The 19,751-nt window shown below is 41.4% G+C and overlaps 1 protein-coding gene across 1 annotated transcript; it reads right to left on the reverse strand.

Annotated features, from left to right (window-relative positions):
- Nucleotides 1-67: 67 nt before the first annotated feature.
- On the reverse strand, nt 68-17,901 carry LOC122770870 (zinc finger protein 638-like). Its single transcript, XM_044028051.1, has 25 exons — nt 17,746-17,901; nt 13,548-15,255; nt 11,549-11,610; nt 10,931-10,960; nt 10,648-10,844; nt 9,784-9,870; nt 9,413-9,600; nt 8,956-9,168; nt 8,558-8,656; nt 8,027-8,058; nt 7,882-7,916; nt 7,610-7,641; nt 7,152-7,271; nt 6,932-7,063; nt 6,421-6,462; nt 5,572-5,709; nt 4,617-4,781; nt 4,007-4,489; nt 3,451-3,906; nt 3,192-3,356; nt 2,646-2,871; nt 2,190-2,468; nt 2,000-2,116; nt 1,798-1,919; nt 68-342 (listed from the first exon to the last, which is right to left on the reverse strand). The coding sequence occupies exons 2-25, from the start codon at nt 14,871-14,873 to the stop codon at nt 274-276; spliced, it is 4,815 nt and encodes a 1,604-aa protein (XP_043883986.1). The 5' UTR covers nt 14,874-15,255; nt 17,746-17,901; the 3' UTR covers nt 68-273.
- Between the last annotated feature and the right edge of the window lie 1,850 nt (nt 17,902-19,751).

Below are 19,751 nucleotides of genomic sequence, written 5' to 3' on the forward strand. Positions count from 1 at the left end.
ATAAAAGGGTCAGAATTGGCTCATTAATAAAATAATAATCAGCACATACTGATTAAACAAACAAACATTTTGGTAATTGAAGACATTTTATTGACTGAACTGACGTCTCTCACTGAGCAGCGAAACTCAATTCTATTCAATGTACAGGTGAAAAAAAAAATGTCAAAAGTCCGTATATTTAAAAACGGACTGAATCGACACCGCGGTGAGACTCTGGACCTTTGAGAGAGAAACAGAAAAGCAATGAACTGATTCAGTCAGTGTTTCATTCATTCAGCTGGAGTCAGTCTGTTTGACGGACACTTTCACCGTCGTCGTCGTCTTCATCGTCTCCAAGTATTTCTACAAGAAAATAAATGAAAAAATATACATGAACACTTTGTGTGTGTAAACTGTGTTTTAAACAAAGCTTTTTTTCGTTCCCCCGATGTTTAAACCCCCAGGGGGCACCTTGGGGTCATTAACATAACCATCATGTGCGTTGTTAGGGTCACATGGGTCAAGGTGTGAAGTAGAAGAAATGACGAAAATATTGACATTTAAGAAGCGTAAACAATCGGAAGTCTTGTTTTAATCATGAAAAAGCTTCAAACCGATTAATCGATTATCAAAATAGTTAATGATCGATAAATTGTTTCAGCTCTAGATTAATATTCACGCTTCAAAGAATAAATCAATTAAGAACCTATCCGTCTCCAGGTGAGCTCTCGTTTCCATCGCAGCCTGGATCATTTCTCTACGCGCTGCTTCATCCCCACATCCAAATAATGATCTTTATGACGAGGATCGAGTCTTAAGAGCGCACTTTTCATTGTTTTCACTCCTTTCTCCGTCTCGACCTCTTTGTGTAGAAGACACTTTAGTGCTGTAACTAAGGGAATAACGTCTCTATAGTTTGCTGCTCAGCATCTAATAGGTGCTGTTCCACCGTGTGTTCACGTCTTGTTGGAACCGTTTTATTGATGTTCCAAACTGATCTTGGACTGACTCTAAGCGGGAATATACAGGCGTGTGCTGGCCACAGTTTTTTGCTGGCGTCATCACCGCGTCCTGTTTCGGTCGTGTTGTTTTGCCGATAAAAGTCTTTCGGCTGGAAACCAAAAATGCCTTTTTTTTGGCCTTTTTAGACAGTTACAGTTTGGTGTGGTTTGGAACCGTAAAGCCCTCGGTCTGTCAGGCTCTTGTTTCGACTGAGAACAGTACCGTTACTTGGTATTCAGGGGGGTGCGCCGCGCCCGATGGTGAGCATCTCGTATTTTTCCTGCTCAGTTTGTCGCTAATTCAACAAGTCAAGCTTCGTATGAAAATAGACGACCGCTGTGGAAGGAAAAACCGGTTTCAAGGGACTGACGCTTTTCTATCGCCCATTCAGCCGACTGTGATGGGTCTAGCTCCACCCGTACAAAACAGTACCGTGCTAATACTGTGGGATAGGGAGCTGTCACTCAAACCAATGAAATCAGGACACACAAAGTGAGAAACACTGAGGTGCCAGTGTACCAGCGTTAATGCCGCAGAGTGGGAACGGTACTGAAAAATAAGAGGGCCTGTTATTTTGGTACGTTCTTAACCGAACCGTTCGAGGAAGGTCAATCTGAATGGACATACTGTAGATGGCGTCCTCTATCTCAAACCACCTGTGTTCTCTGTCCCAAAATACAAAGTTTGCATCGTCAAAAGTTGCCACGAAAGACTACCATGACCTGGTTGACAGCATTTTGGTAAGAGGACATTAGGTTCATTACAGCGTGTGCGTGTGTGCGTGTATATAGCACAGGTGAGCGTGTTAAGTCCTACCTTGAGGTTGTCGTAGTGTTTGATGGTTTTACAGTGGCTGATTTCTGCTTCCTTTGACCCGCTGAAGAATCGATTACACGGTTTACAGAAGAAACCTGTCTTTGGAACCAAGAACTCCAGACCTGCACGGACACACACACACGAAAATCCTCAGCTGCTGCTCACCAACACAATAATGGGGGAAAAAAAACAAGTCTCATACCAACAGGGTTCTTTGGGTCAAATGGAGGGAGGGAGGAGTCGCTGATGATGGCCTGAATCGTCTTCTTCTCACTCTTCTCCTGTGTGTGTGTGGTGTGCGTGGAATTCTCGTGCTTTCCTGAAAAAGACAGATGCTCTTTTTCAGCAACAGATATTTATTATCAGACAGTTCAGACAAATCAAATATTTACCTGACTCTGCCTCTACAGAAGCATCTTCTGTCTCCTTGTTCATCTTCTCCTCTTCTTGTGTTTTTTTTGACTCAACGACCACCCTGTCCTCCAGAGTCTGGCTGACACTGACAGCACTCTCCTCTTCCTCCTTCTTCTCCTCCTCCTCCTCCTCTTCATCCCCGTGAGCAGTCACGGCTGCTGGGCCGGTCCATGAAGGATCAGAAGAGTCCAGTGGGTTCGCTGAAGCTGCAGAGGCAGGAACGGGAGGCTGTTGGCTCTCTGTGGTTAACGTTGTTTCTAAGAAGGCGAACAATGGATGAAAGTATAAAGTTTAAAAACTACATAAAGAAACTAGGGATGGGCGTGGCTACAAGGTGGCAGTGGCAGCAAGCACTTAGTGACGTCATGAAATTTACCAGGGAATTAAGAATTGAAATATTGGACAAATAACAATGGATCAGAGTGAAGCAGTACCAGAGTCAGGTGCTTCTGTTTGAGTGGGAGGAGAATTGTCGCGGGCGGCCGCCGAGTCGGACGACACTGCAGCTGCAAAAACGTCATCGGTGGCGATGACATCCTCAGGCGGCAACTGCGACGGTGCTGAACTGTCTGAACACTCGGCTGCAGACTCAGACTCCTCCACTGGAGTCACCATGGCAACCGTCACTGACGTTTCTGTGCTTACCTCCATGGGCGTGTCCTACGAGTGGAAAACAACACAACAAACAGGGCTGCATTCATGACCGCGTTCCAGGGTGTGAGCAGGTCGGCTAATGTGTATTATCCGTTTGCCTCGTTTTTCAGACAATTATTAGTGACGTATAACTTCTCCTGGTATTAAGTTATACTAACTTTATTACCAATTTGTTTAAATTAAATTACATAATATTTCTAGCCAGGGCAGCTAATAAAGACTGTTTCAATAACTGATTGATTTAAAAAAAATTATTGTTATCGGTGCGAGCAGGAAGTATTTAAATTGTAAACAATAGCGGTTGCCTGTTCTATACTTCAGTTTACCTGTGCAGTTTCCTGTTGGACAGACGTGGCAGCAGCTTCCTCTCCCTCTGTCGTTTCCATGGGAACAACCTCAGATGGAGAACCAGGGAGGTCGGCGACGTCTCCAACTTCATCCACTGTCACAAAGTCACTCAGGTTGAACGGGAACTCAGCTTCTTCGTCCACCTGGTTTCATGACAGGGTACAAAGTGGATTAAGGAAACTGGATTGGGATTAAAGAGTTTCATAGTTTTTTTTGGACACAGCTGCGTCTTCTCACCATCCTGCTCTCCTCCTCCGAGTTACTGTAACGTTCCTCCCTGTGCGAGCTCTGCCTGAATCCCTCTGACCTGGAAGATGACCTTGACACGTCTTCATGTCCTCTCTTTCTGCCCCGCCTCTCTCTTTCCCGCCTCTCCCTGTCTCTCCTGCCTCGGTCGTCCGACTCTCTCTCCCGCCTGCTCCTGTCCTCCCTGTCCCAGGGTCTCCTCTCCCTCTCCTTCCTCTGTTTGGCCCTTCTCAAGTCCTTCTCTTTCCGCTCCCTCTCCTGCTTCTTCTTCTCTTCCTCCTCTGTGCAGGTCTTTGTCTCTGTGGGAGCTGCTTTTTCATCACTCTGCTCTTCCTTAGGTTGTGTTTCATCCTTTACTCCACACGTGGGAGCTGTTGTGTCGTCGGCTTGTTGGGGGAGTCTTGTCCGACACTCCACGAGCAATGCGTTGACCATTGCTTGAGTGACCTGGTGAAGAAGCAGGGATCACAGAGAGAGAGCGATGTCAAAACTCAGCGGTGCAGCTACACAAGACAAGACAATGACAGACTGCTGTGAAATATTTTACCTTCGGCATCTCTGGCACGGCTGAATCTTGTGGAGCTGCAATGCCATCTGAGCTCGGTAAATCTGTCTCTTCACCAGCGGGAGGGTTTTCTTCTCCCGTTTCAGGAGCACAAACTTCTTTGTTGTCTTTTCCTGCTTCAGGAACACTGACATCTACTTTTTCTTCTTCGTTGTCCACAGCAGCTTCAACAGCAGACATCTCACTCTGGTTTGTATCCATAACTTCCTCTGGTTTGGTGTCGGGCTCAGCTGAAGAGTCAGACGCGGCAGTGGCGACCTCGTCTTTTTGGATTTCATCTGCGCAACCATTTCCTTCTACAGTTTCTTCTCCGCCGGCTATTTTCTCCTCCTGGCTCTCCACTGTCTCGACAGGGTCTTTTTCCAGTACCTCTGCAGGACACTCGGGCTTCTCTTCAAGTGTTTGCGTCTGCTCTTCATCGGCGGCTGTTGCTGTGTGGCTGCCTTTACCGTTTGCAGGTGTAGCCTATGATCAGACACAAGAAGGTAATGAGCCACGTCAAACACATTTACAGTCTCTACTTTCTAACATATATAAAGTGTGAAGGGGAGAAACTCTGCCTTTAATGGATAATGAATTACAGGTTACAGACCTGTGGTGTATCCAGGTGAGCACTGACGACTTTGGTCTGAGTGATAGTCTTGGGGTCAGGTTTGCGTGAGAAGAACAGAGGGTTGTTCTGGATGATGCACGGGAACATGTGGAAGCGCTTGTAAACAGAAAGGGCCATGGTGCCAGTAGCCATCTCACAGATGACCTGAGCAGAGAGAGAAGCAAGAGAACAGACACAGACAAGCAGTGAGATGTAAACAAATGAAAATACTGCAGCCCAGACCTTTGTGGACAAAAATCCCTAAATTAATCATAAAACAACGATTTTAACAATCGGTCAAATCGTTTTGAGCCTTTAGGAAGAAAAATTCTGATTTTTCAGCTTCTTAAATGTGAATATTTTCTGTTTTTTTCACTCATCACAAAAACAAATCATTAAAACTGAGTAATTTTGGTTTGTGGACTAAACAAGATAAATGGGAGCATGATCATTTCCAGTTTTGCAAACAAAATCTCTTATATGCTTTATCATGAAAATGAATTACAGATTAATCAAAAAAGAAGAAAGAAAATAACCATTAGTTATGGTAATATTATAGTAATATTTCAAATTCATCCAGGTCATAGTGATCCAAAAAAAATGACTGAATCAGTAGCAAGTGGATTTGAAGTTTGCTTTGTTTTGAAATCTTTGAAAAAACTTTCCAGAAAAATGCAAGTGAATTTGCTACTGATTCAGTGTTTTTGGATACGGTCAAGATCGAGTTTATATTTAGCACATTTTAAAAACAACCCCCGTTTCCCCAAGGTGCTGTACAATCTTAAATAAAGTTAAAAGAAACAATAAAAATGCAATAACACGTATCAATACTACTTGCACCTGTTTATTGAGCTCAGTGCAACACGATTCCCCCCTTTAGGATAATAAATATTCATACTTAACATATGAAACGGGAATATTCTGGATTAGCAGACACAAGACAAAGAGGCCTCACCATGTTGTTGAGCACGAGGGTCTTGATGACGGTGCCAAAGCGTCGCACCAGTTTCTGGACCTCAGAGGAGCATGAGGGCGAGTTTGGGACATTCCTGATCACCAACAGGCTGCTCCAGCTGACTTTATCAGAACTTTCCTGAGGATTCAGATGAGCATTTAACCATTTATTGGTTTCACAAGGTTGGAGCTTAACTCAATATAACATACAAGTGTCCACTGCCGTGTTTTGTTGTTGTCGCCCTTCTGGTCATTCTCCTCTGACCTCAACATGGCATTTCCTTCCATTTCTCTCTTTTTCCAGACCATTGTGAGTAAAAATTCCAAATGACTATTTCTGAATACACTATGCCACATTCAAAGTCACTAAAATCACCTTTCTTCTCCACTCTGATTTGTTCTGGACTACAGCAGAACGTCCTACCAACATCAATGAGCAGTTGAACAGGTGTACCTAATTAAGTGGTCAATGAATGTGAACATTAAAAGTAGCTTTGACAGTTTATTTCCATCAAAAAATGACATTTTCACACTGATCTTAAAGGGAAAAGTTTGGTTCACACTAAAAGATGAAATACTCAGTGTAAACCAAACATCCGAGTTTAAAACTGTACCACGACATTCAATCACGATGCTGCAGTAACTGCAGATATTTGTGACATATTTCACAGGATTTATGATGCAAAACAATTCATGGGCTGCGGGTTTGAGACCTCTGGCTTATTGTTGTTTCTGTAGCTTATGGCAGTAAATAAATCTACATCAGCAAGCAGTTGAGTCACTTGATCACTGTCGATACTAAAGAAAAACCTGTTAAATAATGAGCAAAAAAAAGTGTAAAAATACTCACTGCAGTGTCTGATGATCCCATCAGCAGATTGTAGAGCGCCACCTGTGTTCAAAAACAAACGTGTAGTTAAAGCCGACTCTCTACTGAACAAAGTGCAACATAATATAAAATCACAACACACTGAACAGGGTCCCGCACCTTCGTTGACATCAAATTCAAGGACCTTTCAAGGAACAATTCCCCCAAATTCAAGGACTGAATGTGCTGACAGATTAAGACGGGAGGGCAACTTTGAAGAGCCGCTAATTATTAAGTCATCCTGTGTAGGCCTCGTCTACTACATCAAGCAATGCAGGGCATGAAACAGTCAAACAAGGGAGACATTTACCTAAATATCAACTTCAGTTCTTTCTTGCACAAAATTAAATTCAAAACAAAAGTCAATTTAGCAGAGAGCAATTTTCACAACACAAACATTCAAGGATTTCAAGGACCCGTGGGAACCCTGACTGGAGAGCAGCAGCGGTTTTACACACTGTAAAGGATGTGTGCGTTAATGACGAGAGCTCACCGGTGTGTTGAGGCCAATGTGCTGTTTCACATGGATCATCTCCAGCTCAGAGTCTTTGACCTTTGCAGGGGTGGACGTGTTGCCTTTGACCATTGCTTCAGCAACATCCACGTCAGACACCGACACCAGCGCCTACAATACAGGATGGAGAGCGCTGCATTTAAATATTCTGCTGCTGAGCTCACATAGTCTGCGTTTGCGGGCCAGATCTGTTGCCAACCTTTCCAATCTGTGAAGTCACAATGATGTCAAAGGGAGTTCCAAAGGGCTCCATCAGCAGAACGATGTCGCTCTCCGACCAGCCGCTCTCAGGTAGTCCAGTGATCAACACCAGTCCTTTCTGTGGGAGACGATGGAAACGGAGAAAATACCTCAAAAGCGATTCAAGGCCATTTTCACAGACAGCTGCCTCAGTTGCAAATCAGACACAGTACAGAACAATATAAACTTATTTATATTTTCATACATAAAATAAAGTAAGACCAACTGAAATCGCATTGTTATCGTCTTCATATGCTTAAAAACACTTTAAATTTAAAGCCAATTGTGATTTTCTTTTTTATCTAATTTTATCTGAATGCCTGGACAACCATTTAAAACTTTTCTATTTTTTCTATTCTAATTTTTAATTAAAAAAAAAAAATACAGTAAAATAAAGTAACAGCATGGGTCATGTACCTCAACTGAACTCTTCTGGTCAGCCTCAACTCCTGCAGCGAGAGAAAGACAAGAAAAAGAGCTGAGACAACAACAAACTAACATATGTCATCACATACTACTAAACATGTGCCAAAGCTATTTCCACTTTCAACCATTGTCTGAATTAATGGGCTAAAGGATCATCAGTAATCAGTAAGTATTAGTATTACAATCCGTAATGATATTGTTACTATACACTGAGCATTTGTTGACAGTGAAATATATGTTCGGTAAACGTTTAGTCGTCCTACCAGCAGCAGCCATCTTCTGTCCTGTAGCAGGTTTGCTGTGAAGTCAGAATCATTTATAGTTGAGTGAAAACAGAGCAGATTTGAAGTTAGCAACGCGGGTGAACCGTAGATTTAAAATAAAAAGGAGAAGATAACTGTGACAAACCTGGCATCAGAAGACTGCCCTCCTTCAGGTTTCTAAAAGAAAACAAGAGAATCAACTGCATTAAAATAAACTACAGCAACTCTTCCTTTGCATTTCTTATTCAAACATAGTCAAAGTTGACACTGCACACACACTTGAACGTTCTTCTACGAATATCTTCGCATTTCTTGTCCAAACACTGCCAAAGTGTACTCTCATTTTTTGTCACCTTTTTAGGAGAGAAAAAAAAAGTGTGTGTCATCTCTCTTCAGGATTAGGAATGATTACAATCCATCATAAAAAAGGGCTTAATTTGTCCAACATCGTATTTCAAAATGTAGCCCTGGACCCCGTTTAATACTGGGTTTTTGTACCCATCCTTAGACGGCGCTCCAGTAAACAGTAGCCTTAAAAAGTCATATGCCCAGTCATTCGATTAACAGCTGGACAGGCGTTCCATCACATTGAGCTTCATTGTTTTGGCTTTACGTCTTACTAGAGTTTAAGGCGGAATATGTCACAATCGTCACATGCTTGTTTCCAGAACGGTACCTTGGCTGTGGACGCAGTGATTTGCTGTTCCCTGATAGAGAGATTTGTGGAGTTAGCCAGTGCCTGGGCATCTTCTGCCTTCACCATGCACACAGACGCCTGCGACAGGGCGAGGGAAGAGGAGGAGTGTAAAAAGTGATGAGGTGGAACACAAGACATCTGCAGCATAGAATGATCTTCACACAGCTTTAAATAGACTTTAACTTTCTTCACTCGTACGTATCCTGCCCCTACACACCCTCTATGTAAACTGGAGTTATAAAGGTGTTGCAGGTAAAGTATAAAACTGTTTTTGAGAGGCCATCAAGACTTGCCTTTGAAAAGGGAAAATTCTTCCTTTAGTATAGAGATTATAGTTTTAAACTGCTGTTTCAAAAGTATACAAGTCATCAAAGCACCTTTTGTCCTTCAGGCTTCTCGCTCTCTTCTTCGGAGCAGGGCATGAGGATCACGTTGTTGATTGTGCCAAAGGAGCTGACCAAGTCGGTAACTTCCTGCTCCGTGGCATCTTTTGGGATGCCCGTGAGATAAACCAGACGATCTCCGATGGAGTCCTGAGAGGTTGGAGTCGCAGCTTTCTTCTTCTTTTTGGCAGGTGAAGGTTTAGCGGGCTGGATACAGAAAGACAAAGATTTCCGATTCGAGTTTAAGGAGAACACAGAAAAGGTTTGAGTGAGTAAAACTCATTCAGAACTAGAACTAGATATTCAGCCGCAACAAAAAATATTTTGGGACTGACCAAAAATGCTATTTACTAAGTATATGTCATCATTTCTTTGTTCTACAATACATCATTAGCCGTCAACTTCCAGTAGAAAACATTTCTAATACAAATAAAAGAAAAGGAAAACCCACTGCATCAGAAGCTCTTGTGTTTGCACTTTTGTTGACCTTGAACCAACCCATTGGTCCTCTTTTGGAGTAGGACTTTAATGGTTTGGAGTGGTCATCCGCTTTAAAGGACAATGGACGTTCAGATGTGTCAGAGAAGAACTTTGCAGAATGTCCATGTGGACGCTTCAATCCACTCCGGAAGGAAAAGCCTGTTAATCAGTAGGAACACGGATTGCTCGTCACAGTATTTTGCACACACAGTGTAGCAACATGTTTTCAGATCAAAAGTTACGCATACGACTGATTTGAAGTAAAAGAAATACAACATAAGTGTGATTAACCATACAAGTGGCAGAGTTCTCAATGGCAGAAGAACATACAGACAGACTGACCTGATGACTCCCTGTCCCTCCTCTCAGCCCGATGCTCTCTGGAGAAGGAGGAGGGTCGACGGGGGTTTTGGTGCTCCAACTGATGGTCTTAGAAGAGCAAAGAAAGATACTGGGTTAGTTTTGAAGTAGATCTACTACACTGAGTCTTTAATCCAGTCATATCTGGGTCATTAGGGCTGCAACTATAATATATTAATAACCTATGTGCATTAAATCTAATTTTACTGCAGTGCAAGACAAGTGACAAAGTCTTTTGAAGCAGGACATTTTCTTTGACAACATTTGAACTGAATTTGAACTGAAGGGGTGGAGTGGCTCAGTGGTTAAGACCGGTACCCTGTGTGTGAAAGGCATCATGGTCGCAAGTTTGATTCCACCCCTGGCTGATTGTACTCAATTCCATTTTAAGTCGCTTTAGATAAAAGCGTCTGCTAAATGACATGTAATGTAATGTAATGTAATGTAATGAATTTCTGCCCTGGAAGAATAAAAATCTGTAATTTTAAGAGATAAATAAACAGATTATACGATTTACTGTGATAATAAGTCAGAAGGTGCATGACGATACATTATTGTTTTAGGGTCTACAGTTCACCACCAGGGCTGCGTTCCATTTACATCAAAACTTGGAAGTCCCAACTGGGAGTGATGTCACACCCGAGTTCACTGAGGTCCAGTTGAGAAATACTATGTGTAGTATAATTAACATAAATATCACAAGTGCTATAAATGGTAAAGTGTTTGTATGGTGGCAGCCATTTCAGAATCTGAGTAGGAAATCTGACCCTGGAAATACCGAGTTCTGACTACAAATGGAACAGACCAGAAGCACATGTTGTGTCTTCTCTGTGGTACGTGTGGTACCTGAATACTGGTGGTAGCGAGGCTGACGATGGGGTGAGAACGGTTTTCCATGTGGCCCCGGGGCCTGGGGGCCCACTCTGCGTTTTCCATGGGGAGGACTTGGGCCCGGAGAGCCGGAGAGGGATCGGGATACAGAGTGGGATGGAGACGGATGTTTGGGATCCCGGTGAACCTGGCCGCCATATTGTTCACTGTGCCTGAACAAAAATACATTTATTGATGAACAGACGGACTTTATTTTCAGCGACTAGTGGATGGACAAATAGCAAAAAGCCCAACTGACCTTGGGGTATTGGGTTTCCAGGAAGGGTACCTTCAGAGACACAAACATCTGTTAGCATGCCATTAAACATCTTACTTAAACACTGAAGCTTAGAAAGAAAGAAAAAATACTAGGGCTGCAAACAACTCTTTTCATAATCGATGAATAGTCCAGTACTTGTTTGGTCCACAAAATGTTAATTGCTGTTTCTCAAACCTCCAAATGATGATGTTCTCAACGGTCCACAAACTTAAGTTATTCCGTTTATATGATTTCTTAGTTATTTGGAGTAAAGAAACCTAAACAAAATCAACATTTAAGAAGCTTGAAAACACAGAGAAAATGATTCAATATCAAAATATTTTGATACAATTATACAATTAATCACACAATCAATTCATAATGGATAATACTTTGCAGCCCTGCACAACTTCAAGTGTCAAGACATTTGCCTGTATTGTTGCTTTTGGTTTCACTGTGATATAAAACCTGCTTTCAAACCACTCTCTGCATTTCGACTAAACGTAAAGTGAATATGTTGACAAGGGCACTTGTCAAAAAGTGTGTAAACTATTTTGCTAGCGAGCGCCAAGGTTCCAAGAACATTCAGCTTCAGCAGCACATTTAACATTTCCTCACTTGTTGCGCAGGTCTCTGCAGGCAGCAGTGTGCTTAACGGTGTTAATATGATCAAGCCAGTCCTGAAGAAAAATGACAAATAGGAGAAGAAGATGTCAGACAACAGGTTACACAAACCTCACATTTCACATACATTAAGAATAAAAGACGAGCCAAGCGGAGGCACTTGTTTTTTGAGACGCGCTCAAGTGAAATTTTGTCGTTTTGTTGACTTGAAATGTTGTAAAAACCCTAAACTGAAATGCGACTCATGGTTGTTCTATTCCATAATCATGTTTAAACTGTGTCACAGCTGTGAGTGGACTGAACAAAACAAATCAGATTATTTTGCTCAATGGAATATAAATAGTATGGAATACTGAACCATGGAATTTACTGTATGGAATTTACTTTACTATTGACACACTGTCTCATTGGAAGTGATAACCCATTTTTTCCTCTTTTTTTTTCTACAAATGCTGTTTGGATAATTCACCAAGTAGCGTCAGCAGACCAGAGACATTTGTTTAGTATAACATGATCCGTTATCGATTGACCGTGGCACTTCTAACAGCCTGCAATTTGTCACAATTCAAGTCTAAAACAATTGAAAGTTCTAGAACTACAACCTTAAATTGTCACTGTTACAAAAAACACTGCACATTATGTTAAGATACAAGATTGAAAGAAATGTTTGGACAATCTCCTTCTGTAGATCCCACACTTGGCATGGTGGAGAAATCAGGACAGCCAAACTCTACGGTAATTGTATTTACTGTGATGACACTGAAACACAGTACAGATCATTTCAAATCTTACTGAACTGGATACTTTGTCAATCATAACACCATTGGTGAACACATGTCATCCTTATACATCACCATTGCTTGTTATACACTCAGATTCCATACAAAAGACATATCACAAGCAATGTGATAATTTACAATGATTAACAAGACTGGTGGGAAAAAAGTGGAACACCAGAATGTTTTGGTAGTTTGAACGTGGGCTACACAGTACATTTTATCTTTCAATCCAGTCCAATCACATTCAGCGTGTTTTGCATTTTTATATATATATATACACACACACATATATACACAAAGTTTAGTTTTATGGGAACTTCAAAGAGCTGCGTTTTCAGGACCTTTAAGACCCAGGAACTTAAAGTCCAAGAAACCAAAAGTTTCCTGAAGACTGCTGGTTGCAAATAAGCATGACGACGTGGGAACAATCCACTGTCACGCCAAGCCTTTCCACTCCAGTCCACCAGGTGTCAGTACTGTAAATGACTAAAAAGCCGTCAATCCAATACACAGCAAGGCCAGGTGCGTCTGCCTTCTGAGATGTTCCTGCTACATGCACAAAGTAATAAATACTAAGTTTATGTTGAGTTCTGACACAGTTTTGGGTTTTGTTTGAAGAGTCCCTGGCATGATGGTGCACAGTTCCTGGTAAGTTCCCTAGTTCCTGGTGAAAGATCCCAACAGTAGAAATGCTTTACTTTATCATGAGGTGGCTGGTTTATAATCTAATTACCAGGAAATTAAGCCATAGCATGTTTTTTCCCCACCTGTATGGCCTTTTTTAAAATGTGTACTTTACACATGCAAAGATTTTGGCAACCTACAAAGTTTTGCCAAGTCTTAAGCACAAGCCTGGAAATATTTATGTTTTGCCATTGTGTGGCACAACTCAATGTTTGTATAAAACATAAGCTACTCCTATACATATAATTACTTTGGTGCCCACAATTTTGCATATACCACACAAGGTTTTTTTTAGGTTTAGAAGTGCAGTAAAGTACCAATTTAAGATTTATGTTGTACTAGGGGATGCTGAACATGCACCAAGCTCACATAGAGCAACTGTACATGTGTATTTCACCGGGAAGTACCAACCAGCTGAATTTAAAAACATCAGAATCACTCATCATGACACCTGTCCGGTAAAGAAATATTAACTTTTTTTTTACACGTGAACGCATTTTTCTCAGCAAACAGCATATGTTGACACTCACCTTTTCCTGATCACACTGAATGTGGCACAGGGAGCAGGTGTGGGGATACACCTTTGGAGACACAGCAGAGAAATCACCTATCATGGTGGGAGTCGGTAACTTCTTGCTGCCGTTGCCATGTGGTTTTGTGCCAGATGAAGAAGAGACAGATCGTCTTGAGGAATCGTCACTTCTAGTTTCAGATGAGGGCCTTGGTTTGGGGCCGTTGTGCCTGTAATCTCTGTCTAGATTGCGAGATTTGGACGATGGTGGCAATTCTCTCACGGGTGATCGACTGATCTTGTGTTGTTCAGTGCTTGCCCTGCGATAGTCCCGGTCTCCGTGTTTGCTAGATTCAGTTTGCTCCAAGTGAACTTGTCGCCGTTCAGTTTTATCCACTTTTGGGTACATTTTAACTGTTCTTTCATTGGAGAGCTGCTCTCGTTTGAACGTTTCTCTGGTACTACTTTCATCCTTTGCCCGACTGGCATGACCATAGTCAATGACTTTACCTGCCGTCTGTGTAACAGTAAGAAGGCTTGGCACATCTGGGGAGCGTGAATGGGCCACTGGCGAAGAGCGAGGAGGCAGAGGCATATCATGGATACTGCGTGAGAACTGTGATGAGGAAGAAGAAGCCACAGGTTTTGGCTTGCCTGACTTGTTGATTTGGATGTCACGCAATATTAAAGGTAAAGTATCTGGGGTTAGCTGATCGTCAGGGTAGTGACTCAGCACTTCCAAGTCCTCGTTAGAAAGTCCAAAACTAGCCAAAATGCTTCCTGCACTCTCTGGAGTGTACAAAACGTGACCATCTCCACCACCACCACCACTTCTAACACCTTGACGGTGTTGGCCTTGGGGCGATGGTGAGTCACTCACATTGGCACTCCAGCTTGATATGCTTGATCCAGAGTGACTGCCCCCAGGCTGCTGCTGAGGTCCCTGGTGTCGTGATGGCTGTTGACTTGAACCAGGTGGGGGAGTAGCAAAGAGTTTTGATGGAGCTTGGTAGTTTGACCAGTCTACTCCTTGATGGTGGCCAGACTGATTTTCAGAGGTGAGTGGTGCAGAGCCGTAGGTTCCATGTTGACTGATCCCAGGACCTGAACCTTGACTGTGGTGTTGGCTTGATGGGTTCATGTGGTCGATGAGGCGATGGTCCATGTCTCTGGCGCCCCGGATAGCCAGGGCAGACTCTAGCTCATCCGGGAGCTGTGTGGGACGAGGAAATTGAAAGCCCATCTGTGTCATCATATCAGAAGGATTCTGATTCTGATTCTGATTTGGATGTGGCTGATGGTGAGGCCTGGGCCCATTTGAGTGGTGGGAGTGGTGGTGGTACATGGCAGCAGGAAAACTCAGTCTTTTAGATTTGTGGGTTTTGTTGTTTATATCCAAGTGAAACCCAGGAGCTGACACCTCTCGTCTATTGAGAAGACTCAAGAGGGCCAGTTGATGAGGTATTGCCACCCCAAAACCGTTATTGTTATTATTGTTGTGCCAGCTGTCAACAGTTAGAGTTGCAAGAGAGGCAAGCTGCTGGAGAGCAATTCGGGCACGAGTCTCAATCTGGGCCAAATGGAGAGCTGTTACTGCAGCAGCACCAGCTACAGGTCCAAATATGAAATTGGTCCCTCTGCTTATGTTGGCAATGGAGAAGGTTGTGCTGGGTTCCAAGTGAAGCGAAGGGGCGAGGTGTGAATAACTGTCTGTGTGCACAGCGAGGCTGTGAGGTGGAAAGCAGAAATATACTATTAAAGATGAGTATGCTTTACTTTTATTCCAAACGTGGCTTTTCAGTTGAAGTCCTTTTCCAAAAACATCTTTATGCAATTCATTCTGTGTGTAGTTTCTTCCCTTAAAAATTTGTCAAAGCATAAAGAAACTTGGTCAGCTTCGAGATCTTCCTCTCTTGCTGTCGTCAAGTTTTCCCATCATGCTTCACTTTCAGGGAGGCAAAGCAAAGTAACACTAAGCAAAAACAATGAATCAATGGAAATCATGAAATACCCAAACAGCAAATATGGATTTAAACTATAGGGATGTGATACTGAAGACTTGACATTATAGAAAAGAAATAGTTTATTTATGCTTGAAATAGTTACGAAAATACTTACTATCCTTCAATTGGGTTCTTTATGCCAAGTGGTAATTAGAGATACATTGCAATTTTCTATTTAACGGCCTGAACCTGTATCATGCGAGATGTGCTACTCAAAACACTGATCAAAATAAAATACAATACAACTTTTCCATTATGTGACTACACACAATTGGCTGCACCTCTTTGCTCAACATGTTGTGAACCCTGCATTACTTTCACAAGCTCTCATCATTTTAAAAGTAAGTAGCATTTTTGCATTCTTGAAATGCCCATCTGTAGCTGTAAGTTGTGTAAATGGAAAATTACTATTATAGTTTATGTTTAATACAAATGTCCTCATCTCTGAAAATGTCCCTTCAGTTGTTTTCAACAACTATAAAATGACTAAATTGGTCAATATTGCCCATTTTACAAATCTGATAGACCATATCACAAGACTCACATGACTTAAAATACCATTCACACAAATATTTAAAAGGCAAAAATACTCATTAACTTCCTGTGCTGACTTAAAATATCTTGATGCTGATCTTAATGTTCCCTTTATTTTAGTCATGTGATCATATTGTTCCCATAATAATCACATAATGTGAACTATATGACCAGATTACAATTTATAGATATTCCTTCAATATCTTGACATGGATTGGTAGACACTAATGATGTTAATCTGAAACCAGGAATTTCATATTTTATATTATCCAATTAAATGCTGTAAAACATGAAACAATACATAATTTAAATCATACCTGCTTTCAATTTCATTCAACTGATTCAAACTAGAAAAATAGGAAATAGAGTTATGTGTTTCCATACAGGTAGAAACAGAAAAATTAAATGGTAGATATCTCTTATTATCTTAAATGACAAACTCAAATGTTTTACAAAGTCAAAAGAGGCATCAGCTAATTTTACACCAACATAGGACTACTTATTTTAAATATGTGTTGTAATCAAATTTCGACTGAATGGATTTTTTCCCCCCTCACACTCTAGGTAGGAATTCCAGAAACATATGTGGCATCACTCTCTCCTGCTTTATATCATGATAACCCATCTCGCTCACATCTCTATGAGCTCCAGGAAGCTGCTCCTTTCTTCCGATGCATATACCAAGTAGGGCTGTCACGTCCTATTCAAAATTCAATGTTATTTCAAACGTGGGAATATTTGTAAAGTTCACCCAACACAGAAATGATGGGTTCAAAACCCAACCCTTAAGATCCAGCAGAAATATTTCCTAATCATAAATATCTGTGAATGCCAGGGACTTCTCTACCTAAAACGAGAGCTACTTATGTGATTATGGCAGATAATATCTTTTTGGAAATTGGGTTTGGTTCCAGTTTGCCTGAAAGTGAGTGATTTCCCATTCAAGGGGTGTTGGACGTTATGAATACACACTAATGCTAGCATCATTGTTAATTAGAGGCGGGTACCGATTCGGTTATATATTGCCGTACTTTCTCATGCAATACAATAATCAATACGCCATCAATCAATATTCTTTATTAACAAACGCCGGAATACCGCTACTTCATGTCTCATTCTCGTCTTTCAATATAATGATCATCACAGCATCGTTGTATCATGAACCAACCACGTATCGCATGATCTGTAATGTAATAATCATATGTATTTAATTAAATTAGCTTTTATTGACACAAGAGGAACAAGATATTCCTAATGAAACCAGGAATAGAAACAGTGCAGTAGTGAGGTCCACCTACACATGCACGAGTTTTTTTTCTCCCTATTCAAGCTTCCGGAAAATAGAAACAAAATTTGAGAAAACCCACAATTTTTGGACTGAAATGATAAAGCCTTGCGTGACGTCAGCGCCAGCTGACGATGTATGAGCCTGTGCTGCGTTTAATCGCTACAAACACCACAAAGTATTATAATGACAGCACAAGCGCTGTATTTGTTCGGTACTAAAAAGTGATTAAAATAGTAACAACAACAACAATAATAATAATAATATAGAGCGACAAACACGGGGCCTCCCACACATGACAGCCATTTTGGGTGTTATCGCCGCCGAGGAGACGTTAGCTAGCCACCGTTAGCATACAAACCGTGCCGCTGCGCTTCCAAACGTTCAACAAATACCTTTTCACGGAGAGTCGATGTGGACCGTCGTCGTTCCCTTTCCGCACGTTGTCACAAATTTCGAGTAGGTAGATCTGCAGCAGCGGAGAAGCAGAACGCGGCTGATGCTGCGCCCAAAATCCGCCATCAGCAAATTAACTATTCTACTACCTCACTTCCGGCGGTCCAGACACGGCTTAGTACTTTGCTGCCTCCCAACGGTTCTGAGACGTCATTGCATCTGATCCACTCGTTTCAACAGTCGTCGAAGGATTTTCCAGGACATAATATAATCAAAATAAATAAAATAAATAATTTTTTTTTTTATTGAGGTCATATGTATCGAATTATATATATTAAGAGAAAAAAGTTGTAATATTATGAGAAAAACAAATGTAATATTACAAGATCTATATATGTTTTTAATATTCCAAGAATAAAGTTATGAGTATTATGAGAAAAAAAGTCGTAATGTTTCCAAAAATGTTAATTTATTTATTTTTATTTTACAAGAATAAATTATGACTGTTTTACGCTTTTATTGGCGCATGCCTCCATTCACATGGTATGATGGATCATTTTTATAATATTGCGACTCAAAAGTTTAGTATTATTTTTTTCTTCAGTATAGCCCTGATACTGATACAACGAAATTGGGTGAGACTCAAAAGAACAGAATAAGTTTAAATCAAGAATCATAAAATATAACAAAATAAGGTTACACACCTTAAAACTTATATAACTTTTTTATCGTAACACATGTGAGATCAATTATCACATGACATCACACTTATATATTCCTATCAGTAATCAATCAGTCAAAGGAGAGTGTCAGGTTTAACGATAGTAGAGAATTTAGAGCGGTGAACTTGTTATTTTTAACTCGATGAACGCAGCAGCACATGTCGCCTCAGCGCCTATTCATTCAAATCAGCGCTATCATCTTTTATTTGACAATTTGAAACTGCTCCTGATGGATTTTCTGGCAGGACAGTGGTATGTCTGATGATCACTCTAACTATAGATGCAGACAGATCTGTGCAGAGTGTGGGGTGATGTGGCTAAAGGGTGAAATTAAGCTCTGATTTGTTGACAAAGGATCCAGAAGGCAACAGCAGCGCAGATCTCTGCCAAGGTTTAATCTTACATTTAAATTGACACCAAATCTACCTACCTACCTAACTAACTAGGTACTAACTAACTAACTAACTACCTATCATCCTGAAGTATGAAGGATTAAAAAATGCTGAGTCTTCCCGATTTCAAAGTATAAATCATGTTTGATATTTACAACTGAACACTGATTGGGGGCGGGAGCAGAACCCTTGATAACCAGTGAGAGCGAGTTGCAGACTTTGTTTAGAACCGAAACATGGCTGCTTATACCATACCATACAATTACTCTGGTACCCCAAGGGAAGGGTACGGAAAAATCTAACCTTTGGGACTTGTTATTTTGGTACTATGATTTCCTGAACCGTACCGTTCTGAAGTGAACCGTTCCACTTCCTGGCCATTACACCAACGTGGAACGTAAAGACATATTTTGCGACTATAACAGCTTCCACACTTCTTGGAAGACGTTCCTCGTTTTTGAAGTGCCTCCGTGTGAATTTGAGTCCATTCATTGTGTCGAGCATTGATGAGGTCAGGCACTGATGTTGGACGAGAAGGTCTAAGGCTCACAATCTCTGATCCAGATCATCCCAAAGGTGCTTGATCGGGTTGCGGTCAGGGCTCTATGCGGGCCAGTCAAGTTCCTCCACACCAAACTCATCAAACCATGTCTTTATAGTCGTGGCCTAGAGCCCCTCCTCTCTCCTCTAAGTCTGATTGAAAACAACTGAATTGATTATTTATATCACAATCTATCTATTAAAATATAGCTGTGTTGCAGCTGTATTGGTTTTACATTATCGTGACAGGTGGTGTGCTATGCCACTTTTAGAACAAATTCATGTCACACATGAGCTGCGCACTCTAAAAAAAGACAAGCGTCTAAATTCTTCACAGTCCCTCACTCCTTA

The sequence above is a fragment of the Solea senegalensis genome, linkage group LG6 (genome assembly GCF_019176455.1).
Source record: "Solea senegalensis isolate Sse05_10M linkage group LG6, IFAPA_SoseM_1, whole genome shotgun sequence".
In the NCBI taxonomy this organism is placed as follows: domain Eukaryota; kingdom Metazoa; phylum Chordata; class Actinopteri; order Pleuronectiformes; family Soleidae; genus Solea; species Solea senegalensis.

What these genes read in the sequence shown, in the direction of transcription:
- LOC122770870 (XM_044028051.1), bottom strand. Translation starts at nt 14,873, where the DNA reads ATGTACCACCACCACTCCCACCACTCAAATGGGCCCAGGCCTCACCAT. An exon ending in CCCTCGTGCTCAACAACATG is followed by an intron (nt 4,782 to 5,571) that starts GTGAGGCCTCTT and finishes CTCTCTGCTCAG; the next exon opens with GTCATCTGTGAGATGGCTAC. An exon ending in AACACTACGACAACCTCAAG is followed by an intron (nt 343 to 1,797) that starts GTAGGACTTAAC and finishes ATTTTCTTGTAG; the next exon opens with AAATACTTGGAGACGATGAA.